This window comes from Cervus elaphus, chromosome X (assembly GCF_910594005.1).
Source record: "Cervus elaphus chromosome X, mCerEla1.1, whole genome shotgun sequence".
NCBI lineage: Eukaryota > Metazoa > Chordata > Mammalia > Artiodactyla > Cervidae > Cervus > Cervus elaphus.
Window position 1 is genome coordinate 34,700,746 of NC_057848.1, and position 20,083 is coordinate 34,720,828.

The 20,083-nt window shown below is 38.9% G+C and overlaps 2 protein-coding genes across 10 annotated transcripts in view; one reads left to right on the plus strand and one right to left on the minus strand.

Moving 5' to 3' along the window:
* DCX (doublecortin) overlaps nucleotides 1–10,889 on the minus strand; it is a 378,912-nt gene extending 368,023 nt beyond the window's left edge. For 6 of the 9 annotated variants that reach the window (XR_006339728.1, XM_043895330.1, XM_043895329.1 and 3 more), the window contains exons 1-2: nucleotides 10,374–10,489; nucleotides 358–421 (exon numbers count right to left, since the gene is read on the minus strand). The gene's annotated coding sequence lies outside the window, so the exon portion shown is untranslated. Of the gene's footprint in view, nucleotides 1–357; nucleotides 422–10,373; nucleotides 10,608–10,777 lie in introns of those variants that run through there. The other 3 variants (XM_043895318.1, XM_043895319.1, XM_043895320.1) reach the window with 3 other exon arrangements.
* ALG13 (ALG13 UDP-N-acetylglucosaminyltransferase subunit) overlaps nucleotides 10,565–20,083 on the plus strand; it is a 75,089-nt gene continuing 65,570 nt past the window's right edge. The window contains 3 exon segments of the mRNA XM_043895316.1: nucleotides 10,565–10,689; nucleotides 11,656–11,818; nucleotides 13,096–13,234. Of these exon segments, the coding sequence (XP_043751251.1) occupies nucleotides 10,609–10,689; nucleotides 11,656–11,818; nucleotides 13,096–13,234 (383 nt within the window). The 5' untranslated portion in view covers nucleotides 10,565–10,608.

Here is a 20,083-nt window from a genome sequence, read left to right on the forward strand (position 1 = left end):
GAATGGATTCCATGGTTTCTTAATTCTAAAAGTGCACAAGCCTTTGATCAGCCTATGAATAAATTCATCTATTGTTGAGACAGAAAAGGTACTATGTTTTATTTATCTTTGTATTCCCCACAGGGCCTAGCATGGTATCTAATAATATAATTCTTTTTGTTCAATAAACATTTATTGAGTATCTTCTAGGTTCCAAGGACAGTACTAAATTCTAGAAATTCAGAGATGACTTAGACCTGGTCTCCACTCTTTTTAGACTTTACAGTCCAGAGGAAGAAAACAGTGTATAGGTAATTTAAACATCAAGAACTATGACAAGGGTAGGCAAAGAGCAGTATTTGCACATAAGGGACATACCTTACAAGGGTCAGAGAAGGGCTTCCCGGAGGAAATTGCACGTCTTCTGAATCTTGAAGGACAGCTAACCAAATTGATGGGGAGGCAGAGGAAATAGCAAGAGGAGAAACAAAAAAAATAAAATAAGAATATGAATAAATATGGCATATATTCATCACAGTTTTCTTCTGAACTATTAAAAAATAAAATAGCTTCTAGGTTATATAAGGGGCTTCCCTTGTGTCTCAGCTGGTAAAGAATCCACCTGCAATGTGGGAGACCTGGGTTCGATCCCTGGGTTGGGAAGATTCCCTGGAGAAGGGAAAGTGTACCCACTCCAGTATTCTGGCCTGGAGAATTCCATGGGCTTGTATAGTCCATGGAGTCACAAAGAGTCACACATGACTGAGTGACTTTCACTTTCAGTTATATAAAACCAATATGAAACCACCCTTATCATAAGGACAACTAATGCTAATTTATTTTCCATATTTTCTTTAGATTCTCAGCAATAGTTCCATGTTTATTTTACCTGAGCAAGTATATATGATATTCCTTCTAAAACGCATGTCAGAAAACCTAGGCTTCATATCTCATGAAAAACTATGAAAGATTTTGAAAGGGGAAAAAGGATAATTGGGTATCTTATGGAAGGCTTGGTATTGTTTAGCACATCCTTCCTGGTTATCTGACTCTATAGTGTTCTGAGCCTTAACTGGATTAAAAAGAATTCTGGAAATTTTGCCTCAGTCCACTGTTCTGGTTTGCAAGTTATCTAAGTGATGGTAGCTCATAAATCTATTCTTTGAAGTGACAATCATGTAAAATACCTGGTATGGTTCTTTTCCATGAGGCTCTGAGATTACTCATCTTTGTTGATGATGCAAACTCTAGCCTATAGTAGAACCTCCAGGTAAGCTTTAGAATACAACAAGATCATTAAGAGATTTAATGGCTGTGGTTAATTGATTGCTATTGCCTATTCTATCATAATAGAGGTCCGCCTAGTCAAAGCTATGGTTTTTCCAGTAGTCATGTATGGATGTGAGAGTTGGATTATAAAGAAAGCTGAGTGCCGAAGAATTGATGCTTTTGAACTGTGGTGTTGGAGAAGACTCTTGAGCGACCTCTGGACTGCAAGGAGATCAAACCAGTCAATCCTAAAGGAAATCATCCCTGAATATTCATTGGAAGGACTGATGCTGAAGCTGAAACTCCAATACTTTGGCCACCTGATGGGAAGAACTGACTCATTTGAAAAGACCCTGATGCTGGGAAAGATTGAAGGTAGAGGAGAAGGGGACAACAGAGGATGAGATGGTTGGATGGCATCACCAACTCAATGGACATGAGTTTGAGTAAACTCCTGGAGTTGGTGAATGACAGCGAGGCCTGGCGTGCTGCAGTCCATGGGGTTGCAAAGAGTCAGACACGACTGAGCGACTGAACTGAACTGACTGAAAATTCTGCATATAACTACTTCATAATATATAACAACTTCATAGGAGTTTTGATGAGGTTATTTCTGAAAGTAAAACAGTATTTTGGAGGGCACATTCATCACAGAGGGCACTGACAAATTGCCAGGGAGTTCCCATAGAGCATGTAATTTCTGAAATGTTTATACCAATATTCTACCAAAATAAACTTAATTTAGGAAAGGCTGAATGTCCTTCTGATCTAACAACTTTTCCCATGCACCTTTACTACAGTAACACATTAAACAAACCTAATTATTTCTAGTATTGTTATCAAGTCTAAGCTCACTCTGATCACCACATGATAGGCCAATAAGTCCGAGAGACGAAGTGTTGAGGCAAGACATGCTAAGTCACTGCAGTTGTGTCTTTGTGACCCTATGGACTGTAGCCCACCAGGCTCCTCTGCCAATGAGATTTCCCAGGCAAGAATACTGGCGTGGGTTGCCATTTCCTCCTCTAGCGAATCTTCCTGACCCACGGATCAAACCTGTGTCTCTTAGGTCTCCTGCACTGGCAAGTGGGTTCTTTACCACTAGTGTCACCCAAGGAATATAACTTTAATCAGAGAGCTGACTGGCCTAGAAGATGGCAGACTAATGTCTGTAAATAACCATCTTGTTGGGGCTTGGATGCCAGGTTCTTTATGGATCAGAGATGGGGGGAGGTTAGCAAACAAAGTAAAATGACCATTTAATTCTTACAAATATCTCCCAGAATGGCAAGCCCCAGGCAGGGGAATATTTTAGTTTCACTTACTTACAGTCATTTCACAGGTGGTGTGAAATGGAATCTCCTGTCATATCAATAAACAAAGATGCTGCAACTATCTGTGATTCTGGCCCCCCAAATGTGATTTTCTGAGCCATGCCAGTAAGCAGCAGATGAGGGGCACCATTTCCCACAGAAAGAACTTAAGAATGTCACAATCCTTCACAGGTGGGCAGGGTCAAGCTATATCCCTATGAGCCAAACAAAGGCACCCTAGCCCAACGGTCAGGCAGATGGAGGGGCAAGCAGGGCTCTCTGAGGCAGGCCATTATGTACACTTATAATAACAAATAAGGGCTTCCCTTGTGGCTTAGCTGGTAAAGAATCCGCCTGCAATGCGGGAGACCTGGATTCGATGCCGAGGTTGGGAAGATCCCCTGGAGAAGGGAAAGGCTACCCACTCCAGTATTCTGGCCTAGAGAATTCCATGGACTGCATATAGGGTCGCAAAGAGTCGGACACGACTAAGCAACTTTCACTTTCAATTCCTTTTCATAATAACAAAATAAGAGTTAAAGTCACAGAAGCAGATCCAGTATGGAGTCAAAGCTAACCTTTACTGGTTACAGTATCTTCTTTAAAAATAAGATGGCAGAGCAAATCTTTGTGATTCCAAGGCTCTCTGAGAAATCCTAGTGGTTTTATGTATAGAAGTCTTAGTTTTATGTATGTATGTAATATATTCTGAAATTTTCATTTGCCCTAAATGTGGGAACTGATTTTGGGAAGACAAAATTAAGGGTTGACAGAGAAGATTTGTGCACTTAATTAGACAGCATCATAAATGATTGAGAAACAACAGTTCCCCACCTATTTAATCAAAATATTGATACAAATAATGCATTAAAAAACTTAGTGTAACATTATTAGAGCATTCTTTATCATTGCCTTTCTTTAGGAATGGAATGAAAACTGACATTTTCCAGTTCTGTGGCCACTGCTGAGTTTTCCAAATTTGCTGGCATATTGAGTGCAGCACTTTCACAGCATCATCTTTTAGGATTTGAAATAGCTCAACTGGAATTCCACCACCTCCACTAGCTTTGTTCGTAGTATTGCTTCCTAAGACCCACTTGACTTCACATTCCAGGATGTCTGGCTCTAGGTGAGTGATCATACCATCATGATTATCTGGGTCGTGAAGATCTTTTTTGTATAGTTCTTCTATGTATTCTTGCTACCTCTTCATAATATCTTCTGCTTCTGTTAGGTCCCTACCATTTCTGTCCTTTATTGTGCCCATCTTTGCATGAAATGTTCCCTTGGTATTTCTAATTTTCTTGAAGAGATACCTAGACTTTCCCATTCTATTGTTTTCCTCTCTTTCTTTGCACTGATCACTGAGGAAGGCTTTCTTATCTCTCCTTGCTCTTCTCTGGAACTCTGTATTCAAATGGGTATATCTTTCCTTTTCTCCTTTGCCTTTCACTTCTATTCACAGCTATTTGTAAGGGCTCCTCAGACAACCATTTTGCCTTTTCACATTTATTTTCCTTGGGGATTGTCTTGATCCCTGCCTCCTGTACAATGTCACTAACCTCTGTCCATAGTTCTTCAGGCACTCTATCAGATCTACTCCCTTAAATCTATTTCTCACTTCCATTGTGTAATCATAAGAGATTTGACTTAGGTCAGACCTGAATGGTCTAGTGGTTTTCCCTACTTTCTTCAATTTAAGTCTGAATTTGGCAATAAGGAGTTCATGATCTGAGCCACAGTCAGCTACCAGTCTTGTTTTTGCTGACTGTATAGTTTCTCCATCTTTGGCTGCAGAGAATATAATCAATCTGATTTCGGTGTTAGTCATCAGGTGATGTCCATGTGTAGAGTCTTCTCTTGTGTTGTTGGAAGAGGGTGCTTGCTATGACCAGTGCATTCTCTTGGCAAACGCTGTTAGCCTTTGCCCTGCTTCATTCTGTACTCCAAGGCCAAATTTGCCTGTTACTCCAGGTGTTTCTTGACTTCCTGCTTTTGCATTCCAGTCCCCTATAATGAAAAGCACATCTTTTTGGGGTATTAGTTCTAGAAGGTCTTGTAGGTCTTCATAGAACCGTTCAACTTCAGCTTCTTCAGCATTACTGGTTGGGGCATAGACTTGGATTACTGAGATATTGAATGGTTTGCCTTGGAAACGAACAGAGATCATTCTGTTGTTTTTGAGATTGCATCCAAGTACTGCATTTCAAACTCTCTTGTTGACTATGTTGCCTACTCCATTTCTTCTAAGTGATTCTTGCCCACAGTAGTAGATATAATGGTCATCTGAGTGTCAACTGAGGAAAATTCTTAAAGAGATGGGAATATCAGACCACCTGACCTGCCTCTTGAGAAATCCGTATGCAGGTCAGGTAGCAATAGTTAGCCCTGGACATGGAACAACAGGTTCCAAATAGGGCAAGGAGTACTTCAAAGCTGTATACTGTCACCCTGCTTATTTAATGTATATGCAGAGTACACCATGAGAAACCCTGGGCTGCAGGAAGCACAAGCTGGAATCAACATTGCCGGGAAAAATATCAATTACCTCAGATATGCAGATGACACCACTCTTATGGCAGAAAGCAAAGAAGAACTAAAGAGCCTCTTGATGAAAGTAAAAGAGGAGAGTAAAAAAGTTGGCTTAAAACTCAACATTCAGAAAACTAAGATCATGGCATCCAGTCCCATCACTTCATGGCAAATAGATGGGGAAACAGTGGACACAGTGGCTGACTTTATTTTTGGGGGCTCCAAAATCACTGCAGATGATGAGTGCAGCCAAGAGATTAAAAGACACTTGCTCCTTGGAAGAAAAGTTATTACCAACCTAGACAGCATATTAAAAAGCAGAGACATTACTTTCCAACAAAGTACAAATAGTCAAAGCTACGTTTTTTGCAGTAGTCATATATGGATGTGAGAGTTGGACTATAAAGAAAGCTGAGCACTGAAGAATTGATGTTTTTGAACCGTGGTGTTGGAGAAGACTCTTGAGAGACCCTTGGACTGCAAGGAGATCCAACCAGTCCATCTTAAAGGAAATCAGTCCTGCATATTCATTGGAAGGACTGATGCTAAAGCTGAAACTCCAATACTTTGGCCACATGATGGGAAGAACTGACTCATTTGAAAAGACCCTGATGCTGGGAAAGATTGAAGGCAGGAGGAGAAGGGGACAACAGAGTATGAGATGGCTGGATGGCATCAGCAACTCAATGGACATAAGTTTGAGTAAACTCTGGGAGTTGGTGATGGACAGGGAGGCCTGGTGTGCTGCAGTCCATGGGGTCGCAAAGAGTTGGACACGACTGAACAACTAAACTGAACTGAACACTATTAGGAGTGAAGAGTTATGTTGTTTAGTTATTTCCCCCTTAAATAATCAAGGACACAAGAAAGGCAACTTAAGTGATAGAAAATTATTCTTCTAAGACAGAATTTCTGCTATTTTGGCAGATTGGTGTTGTTGTTTAGTGGCAAAGTCACGTCCAGCTTTTTGGCACCCCGTGGACTGCAGCACACTGGGCTTCCCTATCCTTCACTATCTCCCGGAGTTTGCTCAGACTCATGTCCATTGAGTCAATGATGCCATCCAACCATCTCATCCTCTGTTGTCCCCTTCTTCTCTGTCCTCAATCTTTCCCAGCATCAGCGTCTTTTTCAATGAGTCAGTTCTTCGCATCAGGTGGCCAAAGTATTGAAACTGAAGACTTCAGCTTCAGCATCAGTCCTTCCAATGAATATTCAGGACTGATTTCCTTTAGGAATGACTGGTTTGATTTCCTTGCAGTCCAAGGGACTCTCAAGAGTCTTCTCCAGCACCACAATTTAAAAGCCTCAATTCTTCAGCACTTAGCTTTCTTTATGGTCCAACTCTCATATCCATACATGACCACTGGAAAAACCATAGCTTTGACTAAAGGAACCTTTGTTGGCAAAGTAATGTCTCTTCCTTTCAATAGACTGCCTAGGTTTCTCATAGGTTTTCTTCCAGGGAGCAAGCATCTTTTAATTTCATGGCTGTAGTCACTGTCCGCAGTGACTTTGGAGCCCAAGAAAATAAAATCTGCCACTGTTTCTACTTTTTCCCTGTTTTTCATGAAGTGATCAGACAGGCAAGGTAAAGAATAATCTTTCCTATGGTAGGTGGAAGCATTATTTACTAAATAAAGGAAGCAACACCATCTAAACTATTGGAGTACTCTTAACATTTTAACATATTTTATAGGTTCCTTTCAGATTCAGGTATTATAAACAAACCTAACTAAAATTCATTTTCTAAGTTTTGTCTTTTTTAAGTCTCATATTCCTTTACAGGATCTGTGAGGTCAAAACAATTTTCATAATAATATTAAGATGTTGTGTGTTTTTGTTTGACTCTCATCTTCTCAAAGTGGTGAAATTTGGTATCAAGAAACGGGTAGCAGCACACCACTCCTTTCACGAATATATAATGGAGTTTTCCAGAGGCTGTGTGATGTGTGATAATGCAATGGATTAAATGTCAAAGCAGATACAAGGACCCAGATTCCTTTCTTTTGTAAGCCCAGATAGTAAACGAATTTGCAAAAATGTGAAACATGCTCTTCTTCTCATGAAAATGTTTGTTTTGAAAAATAGTTATTTTTCATAAAAATAGGTCATTTATGTCAACATCCAAGATGCTCATCATTGTTACTTTTCAAAGAATCAATAAATATTTTTAAATGTTCTCATTTTTTAGTCTCTAATATGATAAACATCAATAGTTATAACTAACATTATAATCTACATAAATCCAAGCTCTTTGAGGTTCTCAATAATTTTTAAGCACATAAAGACTTATGGAAATAAAAAACTTGCTTTAGAAAAAAAACTATTCTTTTTCCTTGAAAAACAGAAGCACAGATACTGTTATAATTCTCTGCACTGCTACTACTTGAAAAGCCTTAATCACTCATATTAACTATAATTTTTAAGTAAAGTGATTAATTTCTAATTTAAAGAGAAAAGTGCAGGGTGGATATAATCGAAAACTGCCTGACATATTAACTGCATGTTAATAGGCTAGCAGAATTTAAGAATACACATGACAACACCTTCTACAAGCCACACAAATCCTATTGACAACTTCCTAAAGTGGCAAAAAAGAATAAATTCATTACACAACTCCAAGACATAGCTTCTCTATAGCATTTCAAATAAGAAGCAAAAATATATAAAGTCAGAATTCTGTTTAGTTTAAACCAGTGTTTCAGTATTCTATTTAACTTATCTAGTTGTGCCACAATCATCCACTAATTATTAACTCAATTTAATGTCAATACACAATTTTTTTAAAAGTGCTTAAAGATCTTGGAAATTATCTTCAAACTGGCATACCAGGAAGCAGTTACTATTGAAATAAAGTTTGCCAGAATATTGACAATGCAGTTGAAAAGAAATTTACATTATTCATAATCATAAATCTTTTAGAAGTAATATCAATTTGATCAGTAAGCCTGTATAAGAAAAACACAGCCAAGCAAATAAAATGCATACTTAACACTTAAAAGACAGAGAAAAGACATAATTGCCAAAATTTTACATTAATTATGTAACCTTGGGTTCTTAAAACGTTTCTGGATCAATTTCTGCAAGAAGATTTTTAATTAAAGTCTAGCACATTTAAAGATTTAATGTAACCAAGCAAAGGCTCATATACCTGTGCCACAGTAAGCCAAATTCTTGACAGCAGGAGTTTGCAGCAATGTAAGGATTTATTTGCAGGGCATCCAGGAAGGTGGGGCTTCCCTGGAGGCTCAGACAGTAAAGAATCTGCCTGCAATTCCAGAGACCTGGGTTTGATCCCTGGGTAGGGAAGATCCCCTGGAGGAGGACATGGCAACCCACTCCAGTGTTCTTGCCTGGAGAATCCCCATGGGCAGACGAGCCCGGCCTGCCACAATCCATAGGGTCACAAACAGTCAGACACGACTGAGCCACTAAGCACTGCACAGTAAGGGAGTGGGATACAAATCTCAGGTCCACTCCTTCTTGGTCTTTGAATTTTGGGGATGTTTTAAAGGGGAAGCACAAAGTGACATTTCTGATATTTCTTAATCATGATTTCAGGAGTCAAAATGTCTCTGGTTTAGAATTCTCTGGACGGTCGCTCTGGGGTCTGTGAGCTCATCTTGCCCTGGAGAAACAACCTGAGATTTTACCAGAGTGATAACATCTGCAACAGCAGCAATTTTAGTGGACTGACTCTGGTTGATTAGTGCTCAGTTAGCATAGGATTGAGGTCAGAGGGGACATGAAAGGGATTCGGACCAGAAGAGACAAGCAAGGGAAAAAAGTTTCAGATAAATTAGTCACTAACTCAGCATGGAAACTCAGTTTTGGCAAGGCTCTGTTTCATTACATATTCAATTTTCTTATTTTCTAGAAATTTAAGAATATTCAACTTCTATTTGTGCTTATTGCTCTCCATGAGTTCATCAGAACAGCACCCCTTTAATTTATATCTTCCAGATATAGGAAAAATATCACAAACACAAGGCAAGATCTTTCTGAATTACAGAATATTTTGGAATATTTTGTCTTTATATTCCAATAAATGTTCATACTTTATTCTTTTATTGGGCAGAAAATATGCTTATGCTTATATTTTATTATTTAACCATGATCTTTATTTACTGTTATGATAAAACTGTATGTACCTATGCTAAGTCACTTCAGTCGTGTTGGACTGTAGTCCTCCACACTACTCTCTCCATGGGATCCTCGAGGCAAGAATACTGGAGTGGGTTGCCATTTCCTCCTCCAGATGAAACTAGTTTAATTAATTCACAAAATTCAGTATCAAGAAAGGAGTAGCAGCATACCACCCCTCAAAAAGACATTTATTCAAGTCTCAAGATATAGAGAAAGTCTTGTTAGAAATACACTTGAAAGTGAATGTGAAAGTAAAGTCACTCAGTTGTGTCCTACTCTTTGTGACTCCATGGACTCTGGACTACCACGCTCCTCCATCCATGGGATTTTCCAGGCAAGAGTACTGGAATGGGTTTCCATTTCATAGGTAATTTTAGCCCATGTTTAAGGTCTAATTTACCTCCAATCCTCTCTGGTATTTAAAAGAATTTCTTCTCATAGCATCTCTTCTGTATATAACCAGGCAGTGTAAAGCATACATATCAGTTAAACTGAGATTTTAGGTAGGACATACAGAAAACATTAGAATGAAATAAAGCAGGCAATGATTCTAGTCATGATGGTAGGACAAAGAAGGTTTTTGTCCTACCACAAAATCACAAAGGTGATTGAAAAATCACCTCTCTACCTGACTATAACACGTTTGCTGTATTCACTCATGCTAACATATAATTTTATATTTGCTTAGAATTTAAATTTATGGTAATTTTACGTTTTAAATGGTTACATGAATGGGTTCCAAGACGAGACGTAGGCTTCCGACCTTAACGCCTCTATTTTACACACAATGCTTGCTAATTGATATTACCGTCTTTCTAAAGCTTGCTAGAGACTCTGTAGGGCTCCGTCTACTTGAGACCCACAGATGAAAATGCCCAAGCTAATGAGCGATTTTTAAAAGGGACTTTTTTTTTCAGATGCCCTGAACAGACTTGGAAGTAAAACCATCCCTCAAATGTCTCTTGACAAAACAAGGTAGTCAATAAAGAATCCCAAACTTCTGTTATCATTCAAAGATCTGTGGTACCGAACCAGGCTGCAAACATAAGGGTGTGAGACTTCATGATTATTATTTTAAATCCCACTTTTGTGGGGGAAAAAAAAAAACAAAACGAATTGTCAATTTCCCACCTCCTTACTATGAGAGTCCCGTGAACTCCTACACGCAAAAGGCTTACAAAAGTGGCCAGCACTGAGGCCAGGAGCAGTCGTTGCTCTCCTCCCATCCCCGGCGACACAGACCACACGCCCACTGCCCCCTGGTGGCCATGGCCGACTTCCGCCTCCTGCACATAACACTGCCGCCCGCGTGGCCTCCGATACGTCACATCCGGCCCTTGCGATTCGGGGTTGCGGAACCCGCGCGATGAAGTGCGTTTTTGTTACTGTAGGGACCACCAGCTTTGACGACCTCATTGCGTGTGTATCGGCGCACGACAGTCTGCAAGTGAGTGGGGGGGGGGGGGGGCGGACGGGCGGCGGCTGGGCTCGCCGCTCTGCGCTCGCCAGTCGCTGCCGCCAGCCTGACCGCTAACCTTGGTAACCTTGCCTGACCGCGGCGCTCGCGAAGAACCCCCAGCGGCTCGTCCTCAGGTGCCGCCGCCCCTCGGCCGGCTCCTCCCGGCGCCTGACTGGGCCCTCCTCCCGCTCCCCCGCTCCTCAGAATCCTCCGCCTCCTCTGCCTGTTCCCCTCCGCCTTCCCGGGCCGCTCCTCCCCATCCTTCTCCAGCTCCTCCTTCCCCCCCGGCTTTTCCCCGCCGATTCTCCGCCTCCGCTTCTCCGTCCTCCGCCTTCGCCCCTCCTTCCAGCGGCTCCGCCTCCCCGAGCTGGGGTTCCGGCCCGCCTCCCGGACCGCGCCCGCCTCGCAGGCTGCTCCTCAGGCCCGCTCAGGGGCGTGCCGTCGACGCACACCGTCGACGCCAGCCGACCGGTCCTGCTGGCGCGCCGCCCCCGCCCCGCCCCAACTTTGCCCCGCCGCCCTCGCTCCGAGGCCACTGCGCCTTCCCTCCGCCTCAGGCGCCCTCCTGGCCGGCGTCCCCGCGCATCCCAGGAGCGCGTCCTTTCCTCAGGGCTCGTGTTCCCGCAGCCCCAGTTCTGGGCCAAGACGACGTTGTGCCTCACTCTCCCTCCCTAGTTTGCAACGTCTCATTAAGAGTCTTTGCCTTGCCTTCTCCATCTTTCAGGGTCGTTGCTTGCCCGACGTGGCGAGATGGGGCGTTTAGATCGCTTAGGGTTAGTGAGGCGCCACGTTGGGGCCCAGGACGGGGGAAAAGGAGCCTTTTGAAAAACTAGCAAATGGGCTCCAGTTCGGCTAGTTGGCATCCCGTGCTTCGATTGGGGGATTTGTTGCCGTCATTGCTGTTTTCCAGTGGCTTGATTAAAAGGCCTGCTTTTTCTTTTTTTCCCATTTCAGATAATCCAGAGCCTCGGTTACAACCGACTTGTCCTACAAATAGGTAGAGGAAAGGTGGTACCTGAACCATTCAGTACTGAGTCATTCACTTTGGATGTTTACAGGTACAAGGATTCACTGAAGGAAGACCTTCAGAAAGCAGATCTTGTTATTAGTCACGCAGGTAAAGTGCCTTAGAAATCGCCCGGTTTGGTTTTTGATCGACCATAAATAAGAACAGAAACTCGAACCTTTCTGATATAAAATAAAATCACTAGGATAACTCACCAGTAGCCCTTTTGAATTTAATACTGATTTCAGTGTAACAGTCGAGACCGAGAACATTGTTGGAGAGGATTTATAATTTCTGGGTGATAAGAAAATGGGAAATCAATCACTGAAGCCCAGCTTTAGAGTTAGGAACCCTAAACACAGAGGGGCAAAATGATAAATCCAATGATATGTGTTAAGAGTTGTCAGTTGACAAAACAGAAAAAGAGACACAGATGTACAGAACAGACTTTTGAACTCTGTGGGAGAAGATGAGGGTGGGATGTCGCGAAAGAACAGCATGTATATTATCTATGGTGAAACAGATCACCAGCCCAGGTGGGATGCATGAGACAAGTGCTGGAGCCTGGTGCACTGGGAAGACCCAGAGGAATCGGGTGGAGAGGGAGGTGGGAGGGGGGATCGGGATGGGGAATACGTGTAAATCTATTGCTGGTTCGTGTCAATGTATGACAAAACCCACTGAAAAAATAAATAAATAAATAAATTAAAAAAAGAGTTGTCAGTTGAAATTAATATCTGCACTTAGATCTGCAGGACTGTTCAGTCAGCTAATTAGTTGGATTGGTCATTGAGATGCTGCTGGCTTTGGAAGAATTTTTATATTTCTGTTAAATTAAAAGGTTAAGTAACTTGTCCAGTCAGTAAGTGGTAGGCAGATAACAGTCTGGTGCTGGCATCATCTACCCCAAAAGAATTTGCTCACTTAACAGTCTCCTCGCTCCCATTTAAGCTATCTAAATGAGTTTAGATTTAAAAGTTGAATTGACCCAAATATTGTATATGTGCATGTTTGTGGAGATTTATCCTATTTTGACAGGCAGACTCATAAGGAGTATCAAAGCGACTGAACAACAACAATGGGTTCGTGTACAGTATGTTGAACCTGAATCTTACTTGTATTCAGGGCCCATGCCCAGGGCATACTACTGGAGGGCAGGTTGCAAAGCACTGAATCATAGGTCTTAATATTGTTGGCAGTGATAAAGAATTGTATTTTTCTAGTCAGGTTTGTAACACTTACTAGAGAGCAAGTCATAACTATTTTTTGTCATTTTGAATGTATGATTAAAAGGCTTGTAGTGTTGCCTTGAGTTCAAGCCATAAAGCCTGGTGAAGCACCTTAACTTTTTTTAAAACTATATTGACAAATTTGGTATATTTTTGTAGGTGCAGGAAGCTGTTTGGAGACTTTGGAGAAAAGAAAGCCACTTATAGTGGTTATAAATGAAAAGTTGATGAACAATCATCAACTGGAATTGGCAAAGCAGCTACACAAAGACGGGCATCTCTTCTACTGTACCTGCAGGTATACTAGAAACTGATTATTTGACCTCTTGTCTTAATTCCTTCCTAGCTATTCTTACCTGCCTACCTAACCAACCTGTATCTTTGACTTCTTATTTTCTCCCACTTAGCAAACATTTTGAGTTTCTCACCAGTAAAACCTGCTCATTTGTCTTCTACTTTGACTGTGATCTCTGTGTTGTATTTCTTTCAGTGTCTATGCTTATTCCATTGCATGTGAATATCTGAATGTGTGTGCACATGTGTCTGTATGTTCATCTGGGTGTGCAGATCTCTGAGAATATAAACTTTTGAGTTCATTATTTTTCATTATGTAAGGAAGGCATTTGCATATTTTCAATTAAGGTTTTGACTTTAGTAAATCCACTGGTATTCCTGAATTAAATTTACTCATTCATTCATTCATTCAACTATACCTAATGCATAGCAGGCATTGTTTTAGTGTTGTGGAAAGTGAAAGTCACTCAGTCGTGTCCGATTGTTTGCAACCCCAGGGACTGTACAGTCCACGGAATTCTCCTGGCCAGAATACTGGAGTGGGTAGACTTTCCCTTCTCCAGGGGATCTTCCCAACCCAGGGATCAAACCCAGGTCTCCCGCATTGCAGGCAGATTCTTTACAGCTGAGCCACAGGGAAGCCCGAAAATACTGGAGTGGGTAGCCTATCTCTTGTCCAGTGGATCTTCCCAACCCAGGAATCAAACTGGGGTCTCCTGCATTGCAGGTGAATTGTTTACCAACTGAGCTACCAGGGAAGCCCTTGGTGCTGTGGATACAGTGCTGAACGTGACATAAAGTCCCTGCTCTCATGGTACCTGTGTTCCAGTGGTGGGAGATAGACATTAAACAGTTCATAAATAAGCAATCCAGAGAATTTCACATGGTGAAATGTGTTATGGAGAAAATAGGGCAGGGTGATGTGATAGCTGGGGTGAAGACTAATTAGAATGGTCAGGGAAGGCATGACTAGGTGTGCATTTGAGCTGAAACCTGAATGTCTAGAAAGACCCGGTCATGTGAAGCTCTAGAGTCAGAAGCAACAGCGGCAACTGCAAAGGCCCTACGTTGGGAATGAGCTTGGAGTTTGGTGTGTTTGAGGAATAGAGGGTTAGTGTGGCAGAAGTATAGTAAGCAAGGGTAGCTGTAGTATGAAGATGAAGCTGGGTGAGGAGAGCTCACATAAAAATTCTGGTTTTATTCTATGTTTAATAAGTATTTTAAAAGAGTATTTTAAGCAGAGGAATTGCTCTTTGGTAAGGAGTATTATTTTCTAGAAGTATATTAGAATTCAGCAAGAACTGATCAACATCACAATAGAAGGATGAAGAAAATTCCTGGTTTGTTTTCTATTAATTCTTCTTCAGACACTAGAAGCTTGCCAAAGGGTCAGGTCAGTAATTCCCAATTATTTGATTTTAAATGTAGTCCTAATTTGATGTTTTAAAAGGAAAAAAACCTCATGGAAGTATTACAAAATAAATATTTCTTATGTTATTAAAAGTTGAAATTTAAAATAAACTTTAAACTAGAACATAAACTTTTCTTTTAATTTTATGCTTTTTGTCTCTTGGGCACTCAACAAATACTTGTTCATTCATTGAGTACATATTATGTGCCAGGCATTATTCTAGACACTTGGCATATGTCAGTGAACACAAAACAAAGATTTTTCTTTTCTTTTTTTTTTTTTTAGATTTTTATTTTCATTGAGAGGAGACAGATTCATTGAATGTTGCAGGAGCAATGGTTGGTGTTCTAATCCCTGTAATGATGGAGGAGAGGGAATGTCAGGGTGGCTTTGTAATATAGAAGCCATTCTTACAATATTGTGAGTGTGGGGAGAAGCCAGATAATAAAAATTACATGGGCTGCAGGTAATTGACATATCTGTCCTTAGGTAGTTGAGATTGTTATGGGTTAATACCATTTTTGAAGAATAAATAATCATCTTCCTTAGTTTATGCAAGTTAATTTTTCCAAATACCTTAATGAGTATTTTCATTCTAAATATTAAATTAGCTTTGATTTTTATGTTAGTATATTAAAAAAAAGGGGACACATTGATTTCAGGGGAATACGTGTAAAACACTTTCTGACTCTCAGACTGAAAGGGCAGTTGTGCAAATCTCCAGTTTATTAATCTTTTTTCAGTTCTAGAATTCTTTTTTACTTGTATTAATTTCAAGAAAGTCACACACATGAGTGCCATAATTGGTTGTATTTTCATTTTAGGTGTATTATTTGTTGGCCGCAAATCTAGGCTGGATGATTGTATGTCTGTTCTAACTTAAGTGGCTGCTTTAATATTAAATTTCTTGAAGTAATAGTTTTATGTTGTGATTGAAACCTTATTTCCAACATGCATGGCGATTGTACATTGCTTAATTATATATGGATTTATAATAGCAAATTACTAGCAAAAAAAGTTATTTTACAATCTTCATGCATGGTCTAGTAGTCTCCCCAGCTTATTGTGCTTGTCTTGTAGCTGTCACTCTTGATTTCATTTATTCTGTTTTCATAAATTAATTTTACTTCAGGTTATATCTGCATAGTCCTGAGAAGTGTTCCAAAACCATATGACCACATTTTTCATGAAATAACATTTCTGAAATATTTTAGTTGACATAAAAGATAAAAGTGTCTGTTACATTGCTATTGACATAAGCTCTGTGTTGTGTTAATTACTAGTGTATATACCTGTAATTTTAAAATACATTAAAATTCACATAGTTTGAGAAGCATCACAATATTCTTGGAAGTTAGATTGAGTCATCAAGTGGGCAGAATTGAATTATGAAATTTTCTCCCATGTTACCTAATATTTTTCTTCTTTTGTTTTAGCATGCTTCCTGGGCTGTTACAGTCAATGGACTTATCAACACTGAAATGTTTTCCTCCTGGCCAGCCAGAAAAATTTTCTGCATTTTTGGATAAAGTTGTTGGATTACAAAAATAAACACTAAACTCTCAACACTTTAAAAACACCCCTCAAATTCAACCCATGGAATGTGGTTAAATCAAGTTTAATATAGAGTATATGTTTATAGAATAATATAAATTAATAAGCCTCCTACATCTATAGAATGTATAGAAAATTTTATTTGTGAATGTTAACATTTGGGTCCAAATTCTAATTGCAGTTTCACAAGTTTATTAGATTTTTTCCTAATCTTCTTATTTTAGTAAAAGAAATATGTAGTGAACATTCACACAGTTTATCCTTGAATCCCAAATGGACTTGGAATCATGAAAAAAAAAGAATTAAATATGAAAGCTTTGACAAAAACCTCAAATGTAGTTACTTTATGTTCCTTAGAAAAACAATGAAACAGTAATAGACTTGTAAACAAAATTTGAGTCAGAATCTTTAGCTTCATACTCTAAGAAACCAAATCAAAACAAAACAAAAATGATTGGTTGTGTTCTGTGAAATAAATTATTTATATAAGCTCAGTAATTACCTTAAAAAGATTAATTTTCGAGTCAGTTGATCTATTATACTTCAAGAAACTATTATCCTGAAGAATAGAGTGGAGTGGATGTATTCATTTTGTTCCTATAAAGTATAAATAGAAAGTGACAAAAATAATCTTACCCAATGTCAAAGCTTTACTGGTTTGAGAAGAGTAAATCAAAAAGCATTTGTGCCAATAGGAATTGCTATTTTTTTTAAGGACACCCCTCTTACAGTGGTATTGAAACATTTACTGTAGCATCATAGAGGAATTATTTATGTCCTTATAAAATTAGTTTTACAAATGAATAAATGATCTGAGGTGTATAATGCCCTAAATGTATAGTTTTAAAAGTCACATAGCTCAAAATAGATACTTTATGAAATTCTGAATAGGGTAAGTAGTCTCAAGACCTATAAAATAAACTAGATTATCCATAAATATTGACAGTTTTTGGTAGAAAGTTTAGATATAACTGATCCATAAAAGTAGAGCATTCACTATAAAGATTTATTTTCAATTGTATTATCCCAAGATTTGAATATTCTGAACATTTTACTTGGGATGCGTTAAATAATGCTTTTGTAGATTTATTTTCCTAATTATGTTTTACTTAGGCTAATAATAAAATAAATTTTTACTAATGGTAGAAGGTGGTGGCTGAGAAGTACTCTGGGTAGCAGGAGGATGCCAACTTGGATTAAAATTTTGCTGTGATTAATCTAAAAAGTGAGTAATCTATATCTACATGGTTGAGAATTTACAGCACCATAATCATAATTCTATTATATATTAGTGTTAACCAAATACTATAGGAAAGTCCCTATTCAAATCCATAGAGTTTCACTTTTCTGGGCTTTCTTTTAAATGTATTTCTCTAGTTTGAGAAAAATTGTGGCTTAAAATTCATGTTGATCACTCAGTTTTTAATTATCTTATGTCATGGAGGATTAGCCATAGGGAATCAGAAATAAATGAAAGGGTCTACTTAAACATTAGACAACTAAAAAGCCCTACATCCTCTGCTTCTTTCCCACATGAGTACATAACCCAGATTTCATTATTTCATTTAGCAGAGGCTTCAACCAGTGGTGTCAGTTGTGTGTAGTGACATCTCAACTCAGCTTTGTGGGAAATTTTGTATCAGTTGTGGGGTTTAAAAATCAGAGAATATCTTAGAATCATTTTGATTTGGCAGGAATCCTCAAGATCATCTAGTCCATTCCCATCATTTCTCAGGTGAGGAAGAAGGCCAGAGGTCACAACTTGTCTAAAATAATAGCCTTTAAAAAAATAAAAGAAAATAATAGCCTTTGACAGAGCTGCTGCTAGAGGCAACTTCTTGACTCCCATTCCTGTGCTCTTTGTACGATACCATAATACATGTTGTAAGCTTTTTGTTTTCTTTTTTATGTTTGCCTAGTATTTAGTTACTTTAATCACATCCAAGGGAGATTTTCTTCATTTCCTAAAGTTTATTTTAGTGGGAATTTCACAATTCACTAAGTTGGGTTTTCCTTTGGTGTGTTGGAACCTTACCTTGGACTTAGAAACCGGTGACTCCTGAGTTTTTGGAATCTAGCAAAATGCCATGGATAGGATTGATACTAGATTGAACAAATAGACTTTAAGACAAAGAATTGTAGATTTTTGGAATTGGTAGAGAATTTTAAAAATTCCTAGTGCAAACCACTCATTTTGCAGATAAGGAAAGAGGCTAGGATAAATTAATTGCCAAATGTTTGTCTAATTGGTCCTTATGAAGAAATTAATGGTAACCAAAATTCTATTTGAAATACGGATCCAGTAAAATAAAATTTGGTTAGTTTCATTACCTGACAGGGATTCAGATTTTTGAAATCAGTGCCTAAGTGCAGTGCAGTTTATTTAGCAGTTTTATGTTGAGAGATATTGAGAGGTTAAGACAGTGAAAGAGAAAGTTTAGCATTTCGAGAAATTCACATTGTTGGTAGGTTCAGAGGTGGGCAGGTAATGGTAGAAGGTTGATTGATGTTGGAGTAGGTGAAAGGTGATGTGAAGTTATAGGATGCTTGGAAAGTAAAGAATTTATAATAGACTGTGCTTATAATTTGGAAGGAAAAAAAGAGGATTTGGTATTAGGTAAGACAGTAGAACTGATGAACTTGTTGTGTAGTTCTGCAACATTGAAAAGTAATCATCTCAAAGTACTGTTTAGTGATTCTAGACACCTAGAACCTAGAATTAGAGCACTGCTTTGTGTGTTTTTAAAGGCAAATCATGTCGACACAGGGCAATATAAAAATGTGTACCACTTTGATAATTTGAGGAAGTTTTCCAACACTAAGGATGTCAGGAATGACTAACAGTAATATAATTTTTCTTGGTGCTTTATCATGTTAATAACAGTAATATAATTTTTCTTGGTGCTTTATCATGTTAATAATGTAAGCACTTAATCTCTGTGATTTGTTAAAAATAGGAAATTATCAGAGATGACCAAAAATCTTCATATGGTCTGAGAAATGGGATGTGTGGGCGGATTATTTAAAATTGTGTTTTGGAAATGATTTGGACTTAGTGGTCCTGATAGCTGTGTGGTAATCAATTTTCTGCTAAACAGTTAGTACCATACTTTTATGGGGGAGTGGGGAATGAAAAATAATAGTTAACACCCATTGGCTGTTTAGTGTGTATGGTGTACTGTTTAAAACATTTTACACAAACATACTCCTTTACAATATAACCTTATGAAATAGTTACTATTGTTCCATTTTGCAAATGAGGAGACTGACCTCATAGCATAATGTGAAAAAGTAGTTTTATGCTACTTAAATACCCAAAAGATGATCTGGGAGTTGTGATTGTAGCTATGCAATCTATTTCAGTTTTTACATTGCTTATTTGAAAGCATAGTGATTGCTAAACTCCCAGTTGGTTACCTGGTTGCAACTTATTTACCAGGCTCTTGTTTTCTCTTAAAATGTTTGTATTTTGGGCTCTGTTTTTGGTCTTCTTTATATACTTTTTCTTGGTATTTTCACTCCCAGGGTTTCTCCTATTGTCTCCCCATATATATCCCCCAACTGTGATTTGAGCTCCTGCATGGTATTTCCGGTTGCCTATAGGTCATGTCAGTCTCATAAATTTCTGAAGTATCCTAAACTTGATGTGCCCCAAACAAATCTTCTTTTCATGCTTCTGAGATCCTTATCTCTATTAATGGTGTCACCATTGAGTCAGTCTTCCAGGCTTTAACTCTTACCATCTCCAATCCTTTATATATGATTGGTCAATAGGTACTCTCAGCTTTACTTCCTAAATGTCTCAAGCCCACTTATTTATTTGTTCTCTTACTTTTTAAAAAAAACAAATGCATGATAAGAATCTACTTTTTGTATTAGCAGGACTCT